Below are 23,608 nucleotides of genomic sequence, written 5' to 3' on the forward strand. Positions count from 1 at the left end.
GCACGATGCAAAACAAGGACAAACAAATTCCAGGCCTTCAGTAGTGGTGTTTGACAGATGATGTTAGAGATTACTAGTGTCACACTAGGAAGGAATATGATTCAAAAAACAAATCAGTGTACTAATGTTTTTGGATTATAATGTTTTGCCCTTAAATAGAAAAGGTTATTCACAGCATATAATAGCAATATATGAACTATTGGGCTGCCTTTTTTTGGGGGGAGGTGGTGGTTTAAAGCTAATTGCAGCATTTTACCTGTTGCTGTGCTATTGCAGAATATCTGATCTTGCTTTATGCAAAATTTATATGGATAGTATGCTTTGGGATTGATTTGGGAATGAAGAATAGAATGTTCTTTATCAATTAAATGTGCATTTTTGCTTGCTATCACCACACTGCTCCACAGAGAAATTTTAGAACTGGAATGCAGTTACATTGTCTCTGGATAATATAACTTTTTGTTTATGGAAATGATTATAAACATGTCAATGTAACTATAATTATGAATGAAGAGAGGAGGAGATTTTAAATTCCAGATAGAACCTGCAAATGAAAAAATAGATTAAAACAATCTAAAGGAACATCATGTTTAAATATTACACACTGAGTATGTTTTGTCAGTGATACATATCTTCTCTATAACTTACTAATAATCAATGCATTCCTATGCAAATTTAGGTTTCAGCTGTCAAATAACTTAATAGATTTCAAGTCCTTCCCCTAAATAATCTTGGGCCACTTTGTTCTGTGTGCGTATAACCAGGCTGCATCACTCTCGCTGAGATCTGTGAGTAGGGAGTAGTTGGGCAACACAGCCTTGCAAAATCAGTCACGTTTGTTTAGTTCCAGACCATTTTGTTTCAGAGATTGCATTATGGTCTATTAATGTCAAACTTTTCTGTAGTGCGCCTCTTTAATATGCAACTTCTTTCTTAAGAGACAATATTAGTATATTTAATTTTAATTTAATCTTATAATTTTATTGAGACTTCATGTAGCTGTTTTTATTGTATTATACATGTTACTTTAGAATAACAGACATTCTTCATGTATTTTGTTCTCAGGTGCACAAACACATTTTTTTGTGTGGGTCTTTAAAATTACACTCACAATTATTACTTCAGGTGCATTTCACTTAATTTGAAGGCCTCAGCAGTTTACATGAAAATTTTACATTTAAAAGGAAATTGTGCATCTCACACCTGTCACTTAGCATCGGTAAGGAACCCTGTCTTGAAAGTAGGGTTTCCTTAGTACATTTATGTAATAGTTTAGATTGGAAGGAGCCCCTGGAGTTCATGTAGTTAAAACTTGTGCTCAAAGCAGAGCAAACACTGCAGAGTTGGATCAGGTTGTTCAGGAACTTGTCAGGTTCTAAGTGCCTGGGATGACGGGGGTGCCACCTCTTTGTTCATGTCTTTATGTTAGTGTTTAACAGCCCCCCTTGAAAATAATTTTTCTTATTTCTAAATGTAGTTTCCCTTATTGGAACTAGTGAGTGTCACCTCTTGTCCTTTCACCATGCACCTCTGAGAAGAATCTGGCCCTCTTTCCTGCAGCCCTCCCTTTAGACAGCAGGTGGAGTGCTTTTAGATCCCCATTGATTTTAATGGTCCTTCACTGGCTTCGTTTCAGTTTGTCAAGTTCTCCCTTACACTGCAGGGCCCAAAACTGTAGTGGATCTACAGTCCCGCCAGTGAGTGCCAAACAGAGGGGGATAATTCCCCCTACCTGTTTGGTCCCCTTATTAAAGCAGTCCTGCATGCAGTTAGCCAAAAGGCTGCACGTTGATTCGTGTTACGCTTGTCCGCCAGAATCTGAGGAGGGGCATAAAATAACAACATCAGTGGGTGAGAAATGAATCCTAAAGTTTGTAGATAAAACATCTTTCACTTGAGTCAAAGATAAGCTTTGGATTTTAGGCACACTTAAAATGATTGCACTAATAGATCAAATTGTGGTTTTGCAGCTGCGTTTACCAGTATGCAGAAAAACTGCATGCCTGAGCAAGTAATTTGACAAGTAATGGAATACCTGAGCAAGCCACTCGCAGTGACTGAGTCATTATGTTCATTCCTTAGCAATATTTTCGTTAATAATTCATATTTAATAGTGCTGTGCATTTTGATGAGCTATCTCCTTATCTGCTCAGCCCAACAGTATGTTTTGGAGGATGTCTCCTCATGTGTTTAGTGGTAGGGTCATTTAAACTGCTTCACTAACTCATACCACAAGCTGATGGTAAGTCCTTCTCAGTTAAGCTGGGTCACTAGCTCTGTGGTTAGTCTTGCAGGTACCAGTGTTCATTTCACAGTCACTACATTCCTGGCATTTAACTTAGTACTTTGCACAGTTTTTTGTGGTGCTCCATTCTAGAAGTGTTGTTTTCCTGTATTCATTTTGTATAGTACCAGCAGCAGAGGTGGCCATGTCCTCTGCTCCAAAGAGTCATCTAATGCAGTTGCTCTGGAGTTCCATTCCCTCTCAGCTGAGGGTTTGACCTAAGTTTTTGTATTCCCTCACTTGGAGAGAAATAAACATGAACTTAAGTAACAGTTTTGTTTTAAATCCATCAAATTTGACACTTTATCTTTTCACTTACTGTTTTTGTGAGTCTAAACATAATATTATCCGGGGGGGGGGGGGGGGGGGGATTGAATAAAAATATCGTTGACATATTCATTTTAAAAGCATAATATCCATGAATTAAATGTTGTAATTGTATATGGCCTTTTAACCTTTGAGTTATACAAAATATATTTGTATAGTTTGATTTGTATCAAGGGTTGAGTTTTTCTGCATTTTTTAAAAAATTTTTTTGCCATCTTCATTTGGTTTCATTTTCCTGAGGACCAGTGTTCAGTGAGCAGGTGTCTCTACTAAAATGCTATGTAAGTGACTGTATTGGACCCTTCAGTATTTCTTCTTCCAAGATACATTACAATCTATTTTATTTATGTAGAAGTAAAAAAAAAAAACCCACAAAAAATCACCCCAAAACAAAAAAAAAACAACCCTGTGCTTTATTACATCCTCTCTAATCACAATCTTTAGATATGTTATTTTTTAAGTCACATTTTTTCATTCATGCTGTTCATTTTCCAGTTGAATTTGTTAGTGAATATATTTAAAAACTTGACCTAATATGTATCCTAGGTCACCTACTATTAATTTTTCTCCCCACTGAAAAATCAATATTTATTCCAGCTCTTTGTTTCCTATCTTTAATCAGTTTCTAATCCGTGACAAAAACAAACTCTTTAGTTTCCATAGCAACATCTTGCAAGGGATTTTATTGATGTGCCAAACAATTAGTATATTTTCTGTTTCTTCTGTTGTCTGAGAAATCTAATAAATCATGGGAGGCAGCATTTTCCTATAAAAAACAGTGATAGTTTGTATTTATTCTAACAGACTGTTTCAAACACTGAATAACTACCTATGCTTATGAATATTTTCCTAAATGTACTATATATTGGATTATGGCTCAGTAACCTGCAATGCCTAGGACTGCATCTACTAAAAAAGTTAGGGGCTTGTGTGTGGCTTTGGACACTAGCATGTGCACACGCACATGCCCCCCCTCCCCACCCAGACTGTCTGAAGGTAGAGCTCAGTATTATTAACAGTGCATGTTATATCTAATTTATTTTTTTTTCCTGCAGTCCAGCAGAACCTGGGGGTGGCTCCCACCTTGACGTGGTGATTTGTTTCCGTTAAGCAGCTTATTGCAGCACCATTGCTGTGCTAGTGTCTCATTTTTATTTTCTTTTGTGCAGGGCCATGCTCCCTATTGTTCTTGGTGAATAAGACTGAGGCAGAATTGTAATCTAGGATGGGCTTTCCTCCTCCTTAATTGCTCTTTCTATTTACTGATGATCTTGCTTTCCCGCAGGTTGTTTTGGGGTTTCAAATAAACTTAAAACTGTTTTTATTCCTTGTGTGGCTTTTCCATATCTGGCTTCTGACTCTTGAGATTCCACATTTGCCATCTTCAACTCTGTTTCTATGTTCCCTTTTATATGCTCATCTGTTCTCTTTATTATCTGAGTGAAATTCTCAGTGAAAATAGCCTTTCTGGTGACAGTTATTTCCACTAGAAGAGTGGGCAATATTCCAGTTTTTGGGAGAACTTTCCTGTGTTAAAATACAAAGTTATCCCCAGAGTTCCACACCCAGTTCTTTGTGTTCCCAGCTTCTCACTCCCATTAATCAGTCTGCCCTGTGCTGCCTCCAGGGTTGGTGCAGGACTTCATTACTTAGATGCAAAAGTCTTTCTGTTGTTACTTAGAATAAAATCCTTCTAACAGTCTCCTAAACCCTTGGTAGCATTTGTAGAGTATATCCAAGGACTGCCTATGTCTGTCTGCAAGTTATTGAAATGTTTTCAGCCTGTATTAAAATTTGCCATTAGGAAGAACTTGTATTGGAGCTTAGGTAGTAGCTGCATCCTGGGATAATACAACTGCATTTGAAATAAATATTTTACGAAATGGTATGACTCCTTTTGACGCATTTAACACGTATTTTTCCTTGGTGCAAGTTTTAACATAAGATACTAGTTTTGCGAGGTTGAAGTTGAAGTTTTCTCTTCCTGTAGCAAGATGTATGGCATTTCCTTATTGTTTACCACCATCAGGATTCATCTCATCTAGTTTCTACTGCATGCTACCTTGTCTGATACTTCCACCAGGTATCAATGGAAAGCAATAAGTATCTTCAAAGAACAATTTAACTCACTTATGATATCATAAGTACTTAAACACCTGTTGATGGTACTTAGCTCATTTATAGGAACCAGCTAACCTTTGGGTAGCTAAAAGCATGGCTGTATGTGCAGCACATAAAGAATTTGAATTTAGCCATGTGTTCTTGGAGCTTTGCTGTCCACCTGCCAAGTCCTCTTCATTACTGTTACTCATCTGATGTTATCAGTGGTGATGGTGGCTGTGTCTTACTCTTCTCATATAAGAGTTTGATGCCATGAAAGGCAAGTAGGTGTGCAGGGATCTTGTGTGGTTCCAGTAAACATTATTATTCAAAAAGAGCATTGCCTACATAGCACACAGGTTAACCCAACTGAATTTCTGCGGGAAAATGCAATTTAAAGCATAAATTCAGAGAAATTGTGTTGGTGACCAGTTACTTATGCTGAGATTGTGATACATTGCTGAAGAAGAGATACCTGTGGTTCTTTAAAATAATATACTTCTGTGGGAATTCCACCGTTTTTCCATTCTTGCATAGACTTGGAAATGTAAAGAGATGAAAGAGGATTGTTTCCATGTGAGGGCAAGGAGGAGTACAATGCGTCTGCTGCCTTGGATGGAAATGTCGGAAAACATTGCTTAAAACTCCAAATTTGCATGAATAAAAAGGATTTTTACCCACGCTGGGATCCATGTTTAAAAAAAAATACATTAAATTCCACAATTACTAAGGAATTCTTTTTCATCTTGCTTTAGACAAAAATCATTCCCTTTAAGATACCTTACTTACCTAAGGCATTTTTCGTCATATAGATTTCTGGTTTGACTTTGGGGAAGGTGAGGCAGATTAGGGTTTAGTGAGGTCGTTCTTCCCTTCACCTTTTAGATCTCTCCCCTTCCCTGAAAAAAACCCTTGTCTTGCAGTGGAATTATTTCAGTATTATGGTCAGATTTTTAATGAAATACCCTCTTTTCATCTCTGTTTCCCAACTATATCAATGTTTTCTCTTTCCCCTTGTATCATTTCAGGTGTATATCAAAGTTATAGACACAAATAATCACAGGCCTGAGTTTTCTGCTTCAAAATATGAAGTTGTAATACCTGAAGACACCATACCAGAGACAGAAATTCTACAAGTCAGTGCCACAGACAGAGATGAGAAGAATAAACTGATTTATACTATGCAGGGCAGCACTGATCCCATCAGTCTTAAAAAATTTCGTCTGGACCCTGGAACTGGCTCTCTTTATACTTCAGAAAAACTGGATCATGAGACCATGAACCAGCATATTCTCACAGTAATGGTAAATAGACACAAAATTTCTTATGCAGTCAACAAACAGATTTTTTTTTAATATAATTTTAATTTATCCCCTTAGTTCAAACATTTATTTGTATGTTTAATTTGCATGCAGGCAGTCTTTGTGACTGGTACAGATTTGAACCTTGAATTATTACTAATATTTTATACACTACTGAAATAACAGTGCTAATTACTAGTAATATGCTAACCATTTCAGGTTCGAGATCAAGATGTTCCAGTAAAGCGCAACTATGCTAGAATCATCATTAATGTTAGCGACACAAATGATCATGCTCCATGGTTCACCAGCTCTTCCTATGAAGGACGAGTATATGAGTCAGCAGCTGTTGGATCAGCAGTACTCCAGGTTACAGCATTAGATAAGGACAAAGGAAAAAATGCAGAAATTGTGTACTCTATTGAATCAGGTATATTGACTTACATCTTGTTTATTTTGAAATGATGCTTGCTGATACTTTGTTTCAACAGTAGACATGTAAAAAAGAAAAAGCTATGAAAAAGGGCAGTACAGGTGTATGTCATATTCTGTGAGATGTATTTAAGATGTAGCCTCAGAGCATTTAAAAGTACAATGACAGATATTTGTCTCCTTCCCTTAGCTATTTATGTTATCCTTTAGAAACATGTGGAACATTTTAGTAGTAGTAGAAGAAAAAGCTACCTTTAAATCCTTAAGAGGGGTGTGTTCTTTAGAAGTTACAGAAGCATTAAATTCAGATCTAAAAAAAGCATTCTTTTTTGATAATGTAATTGATATTTTATGCCATAGGCAAAGCAAGGTTTCGATGAAAGGAGTAAGAGCCTGAGACAAGTGCTGTCATGTTTAGCACAATGTGAAAGAAAAGGAGCTCAGAAATAACTTATAAGTATCCATATACTTAACCACTAAGTAGCCTCAGTTTTTAAGTTAAACTTCGGTAGACTTTGCAAGAAAGGGGTTGCTTTGCATGGTTCCCTCTGGCTGATTTTAAATACTACGACTGCTATTCTAGCTCAATAAAGTATGTAAGAAATTCTTTAATAGCTGGTCAATTTGGCATTAAGGTATGTTTCTGAACATGCCTACAACAATTACATTCAAATGATGGCAGTTTTAAATACTATGAAAACAGGATGACATTGACTGAGTTCACTTACCAGGTGGAAGGGAATTTTGGTTCAATCCGTTAAATCTAGATACAAGCCTGCCATTACCAAGGTCCTGAACTATTTAGGCACTATGACTGGGAAAGAAAAGTTATTTAAATTTCATTACCTACGTCTGGTACTACTTTCAAGGTAGAAAGTAATTTAAAATAAAAATCCCAGTAACTAGCTTGAGAAACTGTATATTAAAGAGAACAGTAGGTAAAAAGTTATTCTGTTACTGTTGCATGCAAGATGATATGCGCAAATGCTTTTTTTTATTTGACATAAGTTGCTTTGTAAAGCATAGGAATTGCTTACTGTAAATATTTTCCTTTTCTTCTCCCAAAGTGTTATTTTGATATGAAAACATACTTTAACACTGTATTAAAACAAAGCTGTGATTATGATACTCTGAAGAGGAAAAATACTTAAATGTCTCTTAAGTTGCTTAAAATATACGTTTGTTTTCTGTTATTTGTAGAAATAAGACCTTTTTACTAGGCAGGACACTAATGTCCATGAAACTTTTTCTCTTGCCTTTCTCATTTCAATAGTGCTTGTTTTACAAATGCCAAAGGATGGCAAGAAAAAAAATGTGTGTGCATGCTGTCTAGAATGAAGTTACGCCCTGTTCTCTTCCTTTCTTCTAGCTTTTTGTAGGAGTAAATGTATGACTTCCTTAGGTTTGTTTTACAGAACTGTGATCTACTGGGAGGTTAAAGCATTATAATTGACATTCTAAGCATATGGAAGGAACATTCCATAAATGTTTGTAATGGCTGCTTAGATTTGTAATGGGATATTCTAAGAATGCCACTGTGTTCAGAGCCTCCACAAAAAAAAAGCCAAACAAAAAAACCACAAAAAACCCCCCCATCTTGCCTACTGATGTGCATAACTCAGAAGTTCTTAATGAATTTTTTCCATGCTGAGAACATAGCTTTAGTAATGTAATTTTTTAAGGAAGTAAAATGTTAAATCTTAGCTTATTTATTCATGCCCTGAATATTGTGTGCAGTGTAGTTCAGTTATATATTTGAAAATATAAAGAAACCAAATGTTTATCAATTGGTAGCTGGCAATCCTCAGCAGGTAGTATTTTTTTCTAATACTATCACAGGGAATAAATTGCCTATGTATTAATATGAAGTTAGGAGAGAGATAACTTTTGGTCCAGTTCAGAAAGATTAATTTTGAAGCAGTGATTTAAACAATACTTGCATAAGCAATTAAGATTCACAAGTGTGAATTCATTAAAACTTCTTTTTTTCAAAGCAGTCTAGTTACTTTAGATCATAAAATGTAGCTTGTATTCCACTAATGTTAACTTCTGAATATAATTTTCTTTCAGCTTCAGTAGATATTTAAGTTGGCTTAAACATGAACTCAATGACAAAGATAATTTGAAGAAAATACATAATTTATAATGTTGAAACTTGCAAAATACTTGTTATCTTTTCAAGGTTTGTTAATGGAAAATGAACCAATTTTTTTGCATTTATTTTCAAGGCTTGAGTGGCTTTGCTAACTATGTTTCATGCAATGTTTCCACAAGTAAACTTAGAGTTAGTGCTAACTCTTGATTACAGAAAACTTTCCAGAGAGGCTAACAAATGTTTGTTAAACAAAACTAAGAAACTTTAATATTCTCTGTGCTCTCGCTACGCGATCACTTTTGGTATATAGCTAAATGAGCGATCATCCTTTAAGTTCTGTATACCTCTTTCTTAATTATTTTTCTTTTTCTTCACAGGGAATATTGGAAATTCCTTCTTTATAGATCCCATTTTGGGTATGATTAAAATTGCAAAGGAACTAGATCGTAGTAACCAGGAAGAATACAACCTGATGGTAAAAGCTACAGACAAAGGAGATCCTCCAATGAGTGAAGTGACCTCTGTGCATATATTTGTTACGGTTTCAGATAATGCCTCACCAAAATTCACAGCCAAAGAATATTCTACAGAAATCAGTGAAAGTGCCAGCATTGGCAGTTTTGTTGGAATGGTTACAGCATACAGTCAGTCCTCCGTAGTTTATGAAATAAAAGATGGCAATATAGGTGATGCCTTTGCTATCAACCCGAACTCGGGTGTCATTGTTTCTCAGAAGACACTTGATTTTGAAACTTTGCCTGTTTACACTCTAACTGTGCAAGGCACAAACATGGCTGGCTTGTCCACTAATGCAACAGTTTTGGTACATCTTCGGGATGAGAATGACAATACACCAATTTTTATGCAAGCTGAATATACAGGACTCATCAGTGAATCAGCTTCAATTAACAGTGTGGTTCTGACTGACAAGAATATCCCATTAGTAATTCGAGCTACAGATGCCGATAAAGAATCTAATGCTTTGCTTGTTTATCAAATTGTTGAACCATCTGTCCGCAAGTATTTTGCCATTGATTCTAGCACTGGTGCCATTCGGACAGTAATGAGTCTGGACTATGAGGAGACAAATATTTTCCACTTTTCAGTGCAAGTACATGATATGGGGATACCACGTTTATACGCAGAATATGCAGCTAATGTTACTATTTATGTAATTGACATCAATGATTGCCCTCCTGTGTTTTCAAGAGAGTTGTATGAGACATCCATTTTGGTTCCAACCTATAAAGGCGTGAAAGTCATAACCGTAAATGCCACTGATGCTGATTCGGGCATTTTTTCACAATTGATTTATTCCATTATTGAAGGCAACATTGGAGAAAAATTTTCAATAAACCCTAAGAATGGAGATATAACGGTACAAAATACGACTCAGTTAAGAAGCAGATATGAATTAACAGTGAGAGCATCTGATGGCAGATTTGCAAGCACTGTGTCTGTAAAAATTAATGTGAAAGAAAGCAAAGCAAGCCCGCTGAAGTTCACACAGAGTTCTTACTCTGCAACAGTGCAGGAGAATTCCACAGAAGCAAAAACAATAGCTGTTGTTACTGCTATAGGGAATCAAATAAATGAGCCTTTGTTTTACCATATTCTAAATCCAGACAGCAGATTTAAAATAAGCCCGACTTCAGGAGTCCTTTCAACAACAGGAATACCATTTGATCGTGAACAGCAGGAATCTTTTGATGTGGTCATAGAAGTAACAGAAGAATATAAACCATCAGTGGTTGCACACATAGTAGTTAAAGTCACAGTGGAAGATGTAAATGATAATGCTCCGTTTTTTGTCAATCTTCCATATTACGCTGTTGTTAAAGTAGATTCTGAAGTAGGTCATGTTATTCAACATGTCACTGCAGTAGATAAAGACACAGGCAGAAATGGAGAGGTGCATTACTATCTCAAAGAACATCATGAACACTTCCAAATTGATCCCACTGGTGAAATCTCACTGAAGAAGAAGTTTGAACTAGACACGTTAAATAAGGAGTATCTCGTCACAGTAGTGGCAAAAGATGGAGGAGACCCTGCTTTTTCTGCTGAAGTTATAGTCCCAATCACAGTTATGAGTAAAGTTATGCCAGTTTTCGAAAAGCCTTTCTACAGCGCAGAGATACCAGAAAACATTCAGCTCCATAGTCCTGTGGTACATGTACAAGCAAACAGCCCAGAAGGACTTAAGGTGTTTTACAGCATCACAGACGGAGATCCTTTCAATCAGTTCACGATCAACTTCAACACTGGAGTTATAAATGTTGTTGCCCCTCTTGACTTTGAGTCTCATCCAGCCTACAAACTGAGTATTCGAGCAACAGACTCCCTAACTGGGGCACATGCTGATGTGTTTGTAGATATAATAGTGGAAGACATCAATGATAATCCTCCTGTGTTTACAGAGCAGTCTTACACTGCAACCCTTTCTGAGGCATCTGTCATTGGAACGTCCGTTGTACAAGTGAGTGCTACAGATGCCGATTCTGGAACAAACAGGGGAATTTCCTATCACTTGGTGGAGGATAATAGTGAAAGTCATGACTACTTCCACATAGACAGCAGCACTGGACTCATTCTTACAGCAAGAACTTTAGACTATGAACAAATTAAACAACACAAGTTACTAGTAAGGGCCATAGATGGTGGCATGCTGCCCTTGAGCAGTGATACCATTGTAACTGTTGATGTAACCGATCTCAATGATAACCCCCCTCTTTTTAACCAGTTGCTTTATGAAGCTAAAATTAGTGAACTGGCACCCCGAGGGCATTTTGTGACATGTGTGCAAGCCTCAGATGCAGATAGTTCGGATGTTGGCAAGCTGGAGTACTCCATTCTGACAGGCAATGACCAGAAGAATTTTGTAATTGATGGTAAAACTGGCATTATCACCATCTCAAACCTACGCAGGCAGACTTTAAAGTCCCACTATCATCTTAACGTGTCTGTTTCTGATGGGGTCTTCAGAAGTTCAGCCCAAGTCCATATAACTGTAACCAGTGCCAATATGCACAGTCCTGTTTTCAGCCAGAATGAATATGAGGTTGAACTAGCTGAAAATGCTCCATTGCATACTTTGGTGACTGAAGTTAAAGCAACAGATGAAGATTCTGGTACTTACGGCCACATCACTTACCACATTGTGAATGACTTTGCCAAAGACAGATTTTATACAAATGAGAGAGGGCAGATATATACCTCTGAAAAGCTTGACCGTGAAACACAAGCAGAAAAAGTAATTGCCATTAGTTTAATGGCCAAAGATTCAGGAGGAAAAGTTGCTTTCTGTACTGTTAACGTAATACTTACAGATGACAATGATAACGCTCCTCAATTCCGAGCAACAGAGTATGAAGTAAATATTGGATCTGATGTTCCACGGGGTACTTCCGTCATTAAAGTTTGGGCATCTGATGCTGATGAGGGTACAAATGCAGACATCACATATGCTATTGAAGCAGAGTCTGAAAATGTTAAAGAGAATTTAGAAATTGATTCGTTGTCTGGTATAATTACTACAAAAGAAAGCTTAATTGGTTTAGAAAATGAGTTTCTGACCTTCTTTGTTAGAGCAGTCGATGGTGGATCCCCCAAAAAAGAGTCAGTTGTTCCTGTCTATGCTAGAATACTCCCACCAGAAGTGCCTCTTGCAAAATTTTCAGAGCCGTTTTATTCTTACACAGTTTCTGAGGACATTCCAATTGGGACTGAGATAGATGTTATCAAAGCAGAGCATAATCAGACTTTAGTATATAGTCTGATTAAAGGGAACACTCCTGAAAGCAACAGAGATGATTTTTTTGTGATTGACCGACAGACTGGAGAGTTGAAACTTGACAAGAGCCTCGATCATGAAACAACTAAATGGTACCAGTTCTCAGTTCAAGCACAGTATGCAAATGAAGATTATAATGTTGTTTCCTCAGTAGAGGTAAGCATTCAGGTAAAAGATGCAAATGATAACAAACCAGTTTTGGAGTCCAATCCATATGAAGCATTCATTGTAGAAAACATGCCAGCTGGAACAAGAGTCATCCAGGTGAAAGGAACTGACTTAGATTCAGGACTCAATGGGCAGGTTGGTTACAGCCTGGATCCTTCTCAAGAACTAGACATTATAGAGTCTTTTGCCATAAACATGGAAACTGGCTGGATTACCACTCTTAAAGAACTTGATCATGAGAAACGAGACAAATACAAAATCACAGTGGTTGCATCTGATAGGGGTGAAAAAATTCAACTGTCTTCTATGGCTGTGGTTGAAGTTACTGTTACGGATGTAAACGACAATCCTCCACGCTTTACTGCAGAGATATATAAAGGAACAGTCAGTGAGGATGACCCTCCTGGTGGGGTAATTGCCATCTTGAGTACAACCGATGCTGATACAGAAGAAGCCAATAGACAAGTCTCTTACTACATTACAGGTAAATCTTTTTGAGTAATGTCAGAATAATCATTTAACTGGTCCTGGAATGATGTGAGAGAGAACTTTCAATCTTCCAAATTATTGAAAAGTACTAGAAACCGTAGAGCGGCAGACAAAGAATGTGTGTGTCTTTAATATTAAAAAACTTCAGGGGAAAAAAATGAGTTTTAGAAAACAGGTCTTTGGCTTTCCATTTCACGTTTCCCTTACTTAAAATGCTTTCCTACATTTGTTTACTTATATATCAAATTTTATCTAAAAAATATACTTACACTGAACTTAGTGATGTAGTTAAAGAACGAATGAAAGAAATTTAAAAAAATAATAGACTATTAATTTCCAGTGGAATATTTCGCTGTTTTTGTTATTTAGCACATGGCTTTATATGATGTTGTGTGTACTGCTACGTGAATTTCTACATTGGTTCTTATAGATTCTGTTGACTGCAGTTAAATTTGTTGTCTGAGCATCTGCTGACTATTTCTGCCTGGAAAATGAAACTATTTCCCTATAAAGCCACAGAGAGTGGCTGCTTATTTGCATTTACATTTTTTCTCTTTAGCTATAACTTAATGTTGATAGAGTAATAATGGCAATCTCTCTTGCATTTAAATGTTTCTTTTTGTATTTCAGGAGGTGATCCCTTGGGACAGTTTGCTATTGAAAATATACAGAATGAATGGAAAGTCTATGTCAAAAAGCATCTGGACAGGGAAGAAAAGGATAATTACCTTCTAAATATTACAGCTACTGATGGGACCTTTGCAACTAAAGCTGTGGTGGAGGTTAAAGTCCTTGATGCTAATGACAATAGTCCTGTTTGCGAAAAGGTAGGCATGATCTTGTATCTTCCATGTCCAGCTGCTTACATTTGTAAAATGTAAACTGTCTCTGAAATTGTTTCTCAGGAGAGTGACAAATAGGTAATCCTTTTATGCTGGTAACAGAAATTTGGACTATTAAGATAGAATGCTGTCAAAGAAAAGTTATTTCATGGACAGGTTTCTTAAATAAAAATCCAAAACCAATTAATTGATGTAATTGTAACAGTCGATGGATATTGGAAGAGTATGAGGAGAATTATAGTACATTTCTCCTGTGTTAATGCATACTTCTCCAAAAGGAATTGTTTTAAGCTGCAGCTGTGATAGTTTATTTGCTTTATATTCTGAAGGAAGCAGCCTTAAAGGCGGCTGTAGACCATCATTTAGTTGATGTATTTGGGCATTTCCTGTGATAAGAGTTGAAAAGACTGGAATATTATCCTGCGGTTGTGCTCAACAGCACCGAAAATCTGTAATCCATAAATGTTTTCTTGTTACAAAGCCATCTACTTTACCAGATTTGATAGTCTTCAAAAATGGACATGAAAAATAATGGGAAAAAAAAAAAACCTGGACAGGTGGACTTTTTTTTTTGTTTTACTTTGGCACTTTTGGACTTTTCATAGCCATCTTGTTGAATGCAGATTTGATGTTACCGGGTGGAAAGGCAAAATCTTGTCTTTTTCTGGGAAGGATCAAGTATAGGATACAGTGAGCATTTGATTCTTTTTCGTAGTCAATGTTTTATGTTGGTTACTTCTATATAAATGATTGCAGTTATACAGACTGGTAAGTCAATGTTTTTAGCTTTTTTCATTTGTTAATATTGGTGTTATAAGGCTCAGTCTTCTAATAAATGCACAACCCTGACATGAGTGAGCTGTAAGAGTGCTTAGTCCCTTTAAATTCTGGGTGGTGTTTTTTCTTAGTTTTTATTTAAACTGGATGCTTTTATTTCATGCCATTACAAAAAAAGGCAACTATCGATTTCTTCTAGATCGAGTCAGACCTAGAAAAGATGACTTACCAAAAGAGGAAAAAATTAAATTACCAAAAAATTTTAACTCATATTTTAGGAATACGTTTAATTATCAGTTAGTCAGTTACAAGTGTTTAGAGTTCTTAGCTATGCAGTGATACTCAAGAGTCCCTATAGTTGCAGTAGTAATTACCTTTCTGAAAAATCTAATAAATGTGAGGTAATTAATTAGAAAATCGTAAGTTCTTTTCCTTTTCAGGTACTGCATCCTCTGGTTCACTTAATATACCGTCTGAATGTTTGGTAACATAGTATCTCCTCTGTCATTCCTTCTTCCTCTCCAAGCTCTACTTATTTCGCATGTGTAGTCTTTCAGTGTAACTTTTAATCTTGCAGGCTTTATACACTGATTCTGTTCCTGAGGATGCCCTTCCTGGCAAACTGATCATGCAGGTATCTGCTACAGATGCAGATATTCGTTCCAATGCAGAAATTACTTATACGCTGCATGGCACAGGAGCAGAAAAATTCAGACTCACTCCAGACACAGGTAATAATGCTTTAGACACTATACAAAATTCCAATCATCACCTTATTTTATAAAATGTTTTATTATTACATTAAGACATACATAAATGTTTAAGTAGACTTTAAACTTTCCATTAAGGTTTAGTTTATTATATAACTATTTAAAATGTGAGTTTTGATGACACAAATACTAATAATATATTGAATAGAAGTCAGGGAAAAGGCAAGTATTTTAATATATGAGGAACTAAAGAGTAAATCGGGTAATTGCCCCGAAGCCAGAAATTATGCTGCAGTGGCAGGAGTAAAAGTATGCTATAAATTTTGTACTTTTTATATTCATTGTAGTAGTAGCAATAATGGTTTATAAACTGAAAATATCTTCATTCAGATTTCTGTTTGGCATATTAAATGGGGTGAAGTTAGATGGAGCAACAAATTTCCTTTCCATAGTAAACACCAAAAGTGCCTCCAGTTTTATTAGCAGCATTATATAAACGACTTCAAATTTTAACTTGCCTGACTCTGGTTTTCATTGCATTCATGTCTTCTGGATTATAATATAGGCCAAAGCTAATGCCAAAATTCTGTGCTCTGCAGGCTACAGTAGACAAGCAGTAGGAAGGGAATAGTAAACAATATAGAAAAAATTAAATAAGATAAATACAAAGATATAGTCGAAATATGGAGAAGGAGATTAGAATACTTCAGTGGCAAAATAAATGAGAAGGATCTTACTTCATGGGGTTTTTTGACTGTGAATGTCACCTGTGTGCTGTGCTAGAATGTTGTTATGTAAATTCAGAATTGGTGGGGCTAGAATACTCATAAACAATATTTCAGAATACTTTTTTGAATTGGTTAAAAGGAGGCAATGGCTATATGTTGTGCCTGTCATAGTGTTTTCTGTCACGCTGGAAAGAAAGTATGTGTTAGAGGTTTGTCTGTAGCAGCAAGTTATATTTGATAGTGTGAATAGCTCTGTTTATTCATTGAATATTACAGGAGGGTGAGCTCAATAGCTGTGGAAGAAACACAACTAAATAGCCTAGGAAAACCATACGTGGATTTTACCTTACATTTTGTTAAAGTCAGAGTTCTAATATTTTCATTTCCTTTACACAAAAACACATGGATTCATGCATGGATACACATAATCTCTCTCTGCACTGTCAGGTAGTCTTACTTCAGCTAATTTCTGTTTCAGAGACATTTGAAAAAAAGGCAGAGGATTTTAGTATTTAATCTTTTAAAGCTGCAAAGGTAGGCCACTGATGTGCTTTGGCAAAAGTGGAGCTCATTAGTGCAGTATAGGCATTGACTTAGCCACTGATTAAATTGTCGTTGTTTAGTTCTTCTACGTAAAAAGATTTTAGAGGAAAACATGTTAAGGATACTTAAGTCTTGCAACTCGCATCAACTTATGTATGTTATTCTGTTTATAGGTGAACTGAAAACATTAATGCCACTTGATCGTGAGCAGCAAGCAGTTTATTATCTTCTAGTGAAAGCCACAGATGGAGGAGGAAGATTCTGTCAAGCTAATATTATTCTGACTCTGGAAGACGTGAACGATAATGCCCCAGAGTTTACAGCTGATCCTTACTCCATTACAGTATTTGAAAACACAGAGCCTAAAACCCTTTTGACAAGAGTGCAGGCAACAGATGCAGATGCAGGTATGCATTCTTTGGCCAATACTTTTGTCATGGTCTCAAAGTTACAGTAATGTTTATTTAGTCTTATCCTGAGAGGTGTTAAGTCTTTCAGTAGAACTGACAGATGTTCAGTACCTCTCAGGATTAGACTCCTGAAAGATATACTTAGGGCTACTGAATCATGTAACACCTGACTTTCATGTGTAAGTAGCTTGGAAAACATCCCTTTTGTGTTTCTGGAAGAAAGGAGATAAAAAGAGGGGAAAGAAACAAAATATAGGATATTTTTTGCGTGATAAGCTATTAATGTTATGATGAGTTATGTCCATCCTTTTACTCCTGGTGTAAGTAAAATGAACATCAAGCCATGTCTGTTTGTGTAAATGTGCATTCATTGATTTTTGAATGTGTGCTTCTCGGGCTAGCCATCAATGATCATACCATAAAGAGAACCCAGGTCAGTTGTAGCTTTAAGTATATGCTACCCTATTAAGATTTTTGCTGCCTCTTTATCTTCACAGTTTAGTTACAAGTATTTAAGTGAACATGAACTGAAAATGACATTAGAAAGAGTTTGTTCTTAGGTTTTGCTGTGAGGAATACAACAGCATAAGGCCTTTTCAAAGGTGTATGATTTCCATATATCATCAGTTTATTAATCAAATAATATTAATTAATAGTTGCCTCAGTCTCATGAAACAACCAACCTGCTTTGTGTTATGATAAAGCTAGGCTGCTGAATTGGAAGGTAACAGCAGATGTTTTCACACCTCACTAGTGTTTGAGGCTCAGGAGGAGCAAAATGCTTGGCCCAAAAGCGTATGGGTGGGTTGGTTGGTTGTTTTATACAGAAATGTTGCCAGAAATTATGTTCCTGTTAATTTTGGGACATGGTTCTTAAATAAACATACTGGAATTGAGTCTAGTTATTTGATGCAGTCTAACTCTCCCATATCCTCCCGTGTTTTTTATAAGCCTGCTAAGCAGATGCTGTTGTACTAAAGTTATAATTAGATTTATATTACTAATTGTTTCATATTAGCTAGTACTGTGACTGAAGCAGAACTGCGCTTCATGGTTTTGGTGTGGCAGAAAATCAGTGCAATGAAGTGTTAGCTTAATTTTTTAAATCAGATTACATCTTTTTGGAAATCATTCTGCCCTTCACAAGAGCCTTTAAGTCTTGCTGAAATTTACTTTATCGTGACCGATAATATTTAGCAAGCATACTTTATTTCTGTAGCTATCAGATCTTTTATTATGTTGGTGTACTTTAACGGCTGCTTCATATTCTGGAATTGTTTTCAAAATGCAGGGATGAATCATAAAATCCATTATTCACTGGTGAACTCTGCAGAGGGCCAGTTCTCTGTTGATGAATTCTCTGGAATCATTCGGCTGGAGAAGCCTTTGGATCGGGAATTACAAGCTGTGTACACTCTAATTTTGAAGGCTACAGATGAAGGTTTACCCAGAAGACTGTCTTCAACAAGTAGTCTTATAGTTTCTGTTTTGGATATAAATGATAATCCACCTGTATTTGAGCATAGGGAGTATAGTGCAAGTGTATCAGAAGACATTTTGGTAGGAACTGAAGTTCTCCAGATCTATGCTGCAAGCAGGGACATTGAAGCCAATGCTGAAATCACGTACTCGATAGTCAGTGGGAACGAACATGGAAAATTCAGCATCGATTCAACAACAGGTAACAGATTACAACTGCGAATATACCTTAGGCTAACCAAGGACAATGTCATACTATGTTCTACAGTAATTCAACCAAACAGGTTATGTGTAATCTGTGTACATCGTCCTGGCTGTAAAGCCAGTGCTACTTACTGTCCGTTCACCCATTTTGCCAGCATGCTTACTAGAGGAGCGCAGTATAATGTAGAATAGGAACTTTATTTGTTGCTGCTATTTATTGTTATTTAGGTTAGATTCATTTAGTTGGCAAGAGTAAGAGTTTCCTAGCTGGAATAGTCCCCACCCTGGGAGCAGAGGGGGTGAAAAGACATAGTTCTGTAATGATAGAAGCATAATAGTATTTTCACAAAAGCTGTATAATCAGAATGAGTGGCCAGACTTGGTAAAAATAAGATCAGAAATTAAATTGATTGGGAAAATGAGTCATTGGTCCACAAAGTAATTCTAGGAGAGTTTGATATGACATTAAAGAGAGGTTGGAATATTTTGTTCAATCGTTTATCCAGCATGACAGTGGAGATTTTCGGTTTGCATGTTAGATTTAGTCTCAGGAAGCATTTAGGTTCTGTTGAGAATTTTTGCCTATTAGTGACAATTCTTTGTTAAAAATCAATATATGCCTTAATTCTAGTTTTGTTTCCTTATATAGTTCTTTTCCTAGAGTTAATTTCTGGTATACTTTCTTTTTTTTAAATAAGATTTCTACCCAAAAGTTAATAATAGTTAATTATGTCAGTGTAATTGAAATTATAATTCTTGCAGCTGCTTTTTCTAGTGTGCATGCTGATAGTATGGTATAGAAGTATTTCGCCAGTTAAACTTCACACATTAGAAAGGAGGAAAAAGGCTCCAGGAAAACACTCTTCCAGCAGCAAATCAATGTGTATGTTGGGGACTGCACTATCTTAAGTAGTTGGTTAAAATCACACACTTTAACTCGGGTATTTCTATCAATCAAAATTCATGGTCAGACACTTCTGTTACTACCTCTGCATACTCCATACCTTAATTCTGGTTGCAAGGAAAGTCAAGTTAAAGGTCATTTCATATTTTTGATTAATATTAATTGAAAATTCAGAAAAGAACACTTTCTAAAAACTTTTTTATTTTTCTTCATTCTTTTTTCATTACAAAATGCGAGCCAGGTGGTTTTAAAGTGCGAGTCTTTTGTGGTACTGGCAGTAGCTTCTCATTTTTTTTACTTTCATGTGTAAAGCCTAATCATTTCACTGTGTAGCTCCAGCTTTACAGTGACAAATCGAGTCCTGAAGAAGCTGAGTATTTGTCAGACCAAAATCAAAAGTTGCAATATGCCATCCAGTGGGACCTTGACAGGCTTGAGAGGTGGGCCTGTGCAAAGATCAACAAGGCCAAATGCAAGGTCCTGCACACGGATCAGGGCAATCCCAAGCACAGCTACAGGCTGGGCAGAGAATGGATTGAGAGCAGCCCTGAGGAGAAGGGACTTGAGGTTGTTGGTTGATGAGAAGCTCAACATGAGCTGGCAATGTCTGTTTGCAGCCCAGAAAGCCAACCATATCCTGGGCCGCATCAAAAGAAGCGTGGCCAGCAGGTCAAGGGAGGTGATCCTGCCCCTCTACTCTGCTCTCATGAGATCCCACCCTGTACTGCATCCAGCTCTGGGGCCCCCAACAGAAGGACATGGAGCTGTTGGAGCAAGACCGGAGGAGGGCCACAAAGAGGATCAGAGGGCTGGAGCACCTCTCCTGCGAAGACAGGCTGAGAGAGTTGGGGTTGTTCAGCCTGGAGAAGAGAAGGCTCCAGGGACACCTTAGAGCAGCCTTCCAGTATGAAGGGGGCCTACAGGAAAGCTGGAGAGGGACTCTATACAAGGGCATGGAGTGACAGGACAAGGGGTAATATGTCTTTAAACTGAAAGAGGGTAGGTTTAGATTAGATATGAGGAAGAAAATGTTTACTATGAGGGTGGTGAGGCACTGGAACAGGTTGCCCAGAGAAGCTGTGCGTGCCCCGTCCCTGGAAGTGTTCAAGCCCAGGTTGGATGGGGTTTTGGTCAACCTGGTCTAGTGGAGGGTGTCCCTGCCCATGGCAGGGGGGTTGGACCTAGATGGTCTTTAAGGTCCTTTCCAACCCAAACCATTCTGTCATTCTGTGATGATTCTATGAATATATAATACTATAATAATAGCAGAGTTTGTGTGATTTTTTAAATTATTATTATTTTTCTTCCCTAGGAGCCATTTTTATCATTGAGAGCTTGGATTATGAAAGTTCTCATGAGTACTACTTAACAGTGGAAGCCACAGATGGAGGCACACCTTCATTAAGTGATGTTGTAACAGTGAATATTAATGTAACAGATATCAACGACAATACTCCAGTGTTTAGCCAAGACACATACACTGCAGTAATCAGTGAAGATGCTATGCTTGAACAATCAGTCATTACAGTACGTATTGTTGTTTTTTTTACTTTGAAATACTCTGTCATGACAATCATGCTTTTAGTCTTGAAGGAATAAATACTGATTTGAAGATGGACATAAATGGATAAGTTTGCCACTGAGTGAAATGAAAAATTATTTTGAAAAAGTTTCAGAACCAGGGACTTGAGATGCTATGGGAGAGTAGATGATATTTTGTAATATATTTGTGTTCTCCTCATGAGAAGAAATTCAGGAAATTAAGTGATGTTGGTATGTTCTATTCAGATGATGTTTCTCCTGAGAACTATGAAATATGTTAGATCAAAACAGTTCTGCTCATCTTCAGGATGAGTTTATCTGAAAAGTGAGAGAGTCTATTTCAACCTATTTTAAATGAGACTGTACTGTCCCTGTAGGTTATGGCAGATGATGCCGATGGACCTTCAAACAACCGCATTCACTACACAATTATAGATGGCAATCAGGGAAATCCTTTTACAATTGACCCTACCAGAGGTGAAATAAAAGTGACTAAACTTCTAGACAGAGAAAAGGTAAGTTTTTGATGCTTTTTGAGCAGTTGGGATTAATTTAGCGATACAAAATTGATGACCACCATTTTTTAATTATATTTGTAAATTACCATTTCATGTTCCAAAATTAATATAGCTGTAATAAATTGAAAACATCTATTTATGTCAGTGCTTTTTGGGAGCAGGGAGGAAGAGAAAGAATTACATATATGAAGGCAAGCTTTACTGGGGGTTTGCACTGAAATATTTCTTCCTTAAAACAGAAGCCAAGTTCGTTACTTTTTGCTCCTTAGTGAATGTTTTATTTTTATTTTTTTATTATTATCCTTAGATTTCAGGATATACCTTGACAGTTCAAGCTTCAGATAACGGAAACCCACCTAAACTTAACACAACCACAGTTAATATTGATGTTTCTGATGTAAATGACAATCCTCCGGTATTCTCAAAAGGAAACTATAGCGTTATCATCCAGGTAACATAAATACAGGTGGAGAAGTTTTAGTAATCAAATAAGTAATATTATTTGTGTGTTAATTTGTGACTTGAAGAATTCTGCAAGATGATAAACCTAATGCTTCAATTTTCTGTATTTTTAATTATTTAAGGTTATCAGTGAGACTGCTAACCTGAGTAAGTGCTGAGTGTTACACATTGTGCAACCTATTTAGAAATTTACATTGCAAGTTGACTGTGTGTATGTGTATATATATTATATATTTTATTAATGTTTATAATGTTCTTAGCATAACATAGGTAAAAATATGTAATAATTTTGCTATTTCTTTTTAATCTTAGAGTTACTGCTTAGGAAAAGGTACTTCAGGTACCTGTTAGTGTGAAGCAAGTGTTGTGCACTGTAGCACATAGTTTGAGATTTAATTCCTATTGGCCCTGTCTGGGATCAGAAGCAGTTAAAACAGGAGTAGTATTTCATATTACTACATACCAATCCTTTGATTAATTTTGCACCTTAGGAGGGTAGTAGTGGGCCATATTCTCAAATGGCTAGCATGTACTTGCCTGATTCAGAAAACACTCTGCTAAAGCAAAGATAGCAGAGGCACCATCTCTACTTCTTGTCTTCCTGAATCCAGTAGAGAATAAATGGAAGGGAACAAAGGAACTGCATTAAGACCTTTATACTGGCAGCGTAAGTGAGCTCAATCCCTTGGGTCCTTTTGCTGGTGCTGGTGCCTGGCCTTGTACAATAGATAAGTGGGGATCGGGCAATGTTATCTGGTGCACTGTGCCATCCTAACATACCACTTCTGTTTGAGACCATGTACATGATTTGTAAAGGTAGCTTTCCAAAAGAGGACAAAGTGATTCATCTCTACCTAGCATATAGAGAGTATGCAAGGAAGATGTCCTGGATCTTTCTTTTTTTCCCTAAAGCTACAGTTTTATACGTTTGTGGGGGGAAAGGTATTTTGCTTTCCCCAGTTACAGTCTTTCTTGAAGTGAATGTTAATGTATCCCCTAAAACTGTAGACAATATAGCCAGTGTCTGTAATGTTTCCCTTACTCAATGAAAAAGGAAGACCTTGTGTTTTATAGTTCGTTCATATCAGCCTGTATGAGGGTAGCAGAGACAAAACTGGAGGAGTTGCCAAGAATGCTGGTGTGCATTTCTTAATATATTGGAGATGGATATATTTGGACACAGTTGGAAATGTGCTTAGCTATTATGAAAATCAAATTACTTTTGGTGTCCAAATGTAAATATTTGTATTTTAAAATGAAGGTCCTTGTCTGTTTTGCTCAAGGGGAAAAAAAGTTTCAGCTGCAATATCTGATAATTAACTTGACAGAATTTTACCTACTTACTCTCTCAAGAACAAAGAGTATGCTTGTTATTACGAGTTTTACAACTGTGAAAGGATAGCATTGTGTTGTTGTTGTACTTCACAATAACGCTTCTACTTTTTTTTGCGTTTAAAGGACGTGTATATACATATAAAAATTTGGTCAGTACAGATTAGC

General features: G+C 36.6%; 1 protein-coding gene across 4 annotated transcripts in view; it reads left to right on the top strand.

Annotated features, from left to right (window-relative positions):
• Positions 1 to 23,608, top strand: part of FAT1 (FAT atypical cadherin 1) — a 111,266-nt gene that overhangs the window by 69,811 nt on the left and 17,847 nt on the right. For all 4 annotated transcript variants that reach the window (XM_054823691.1, XM_054823690.1, XM_054823688.1 and 1 more), the window contains 10 exons: positions 5,740 to 6,015; positions 6,232 to 6,442; positions 8,917 to 12,984; positions 13,620 to 13,816; positions 15,186 to 15,339; positions 16,763 to 16,996; positions 18,291 to 18,680; positions 20,899 to 21,113; positions 21,506 to 21,643; positions 21,954 to 22,097. In XM_054823691.1, coding sequence (XP_054679666.1) covers positions 5,740 to 6,015; positions 6,232 to 6,442; positions 8,917 to 12,984; positions 13,620 to 13,816; positions 15,186 to 15,339; positions 16,763 to 16,996; positions 18,291 to 18,680; positions 20,899 to 21,113; positions 21,506 to 21,643; positions 21,954 to 22,097 — 6,027 coding nt within the window. The remainder of the gene's footprint in view (positions 1 to 5,739; positions 6,016 to 6,231; positions 6,443 to 8,916; positions 12,985 to 13,619; positions 13,817 to 15,185; positions 15,340 to 16,762; positions 16,997 to 18,290; positions 18,681 to 20,898; positions 21,114 to 21,505; positions 21,644 to 21,953; positions 22,098 to 23,608) is intronic.

This window comes from Grus americana, chromosome 4, assembly GCF_028858705.1.
Source record: "Grus americana isolate bGruAme1 chromosome 4, bGruAme1.mat, whole genome shotgun sequence".
Classification (NCBI taxonomy): Eukaryota; Metazoa; Chordata; class Aves; order Gruiformes; family Gruidae; genus Grus; species Grus americana.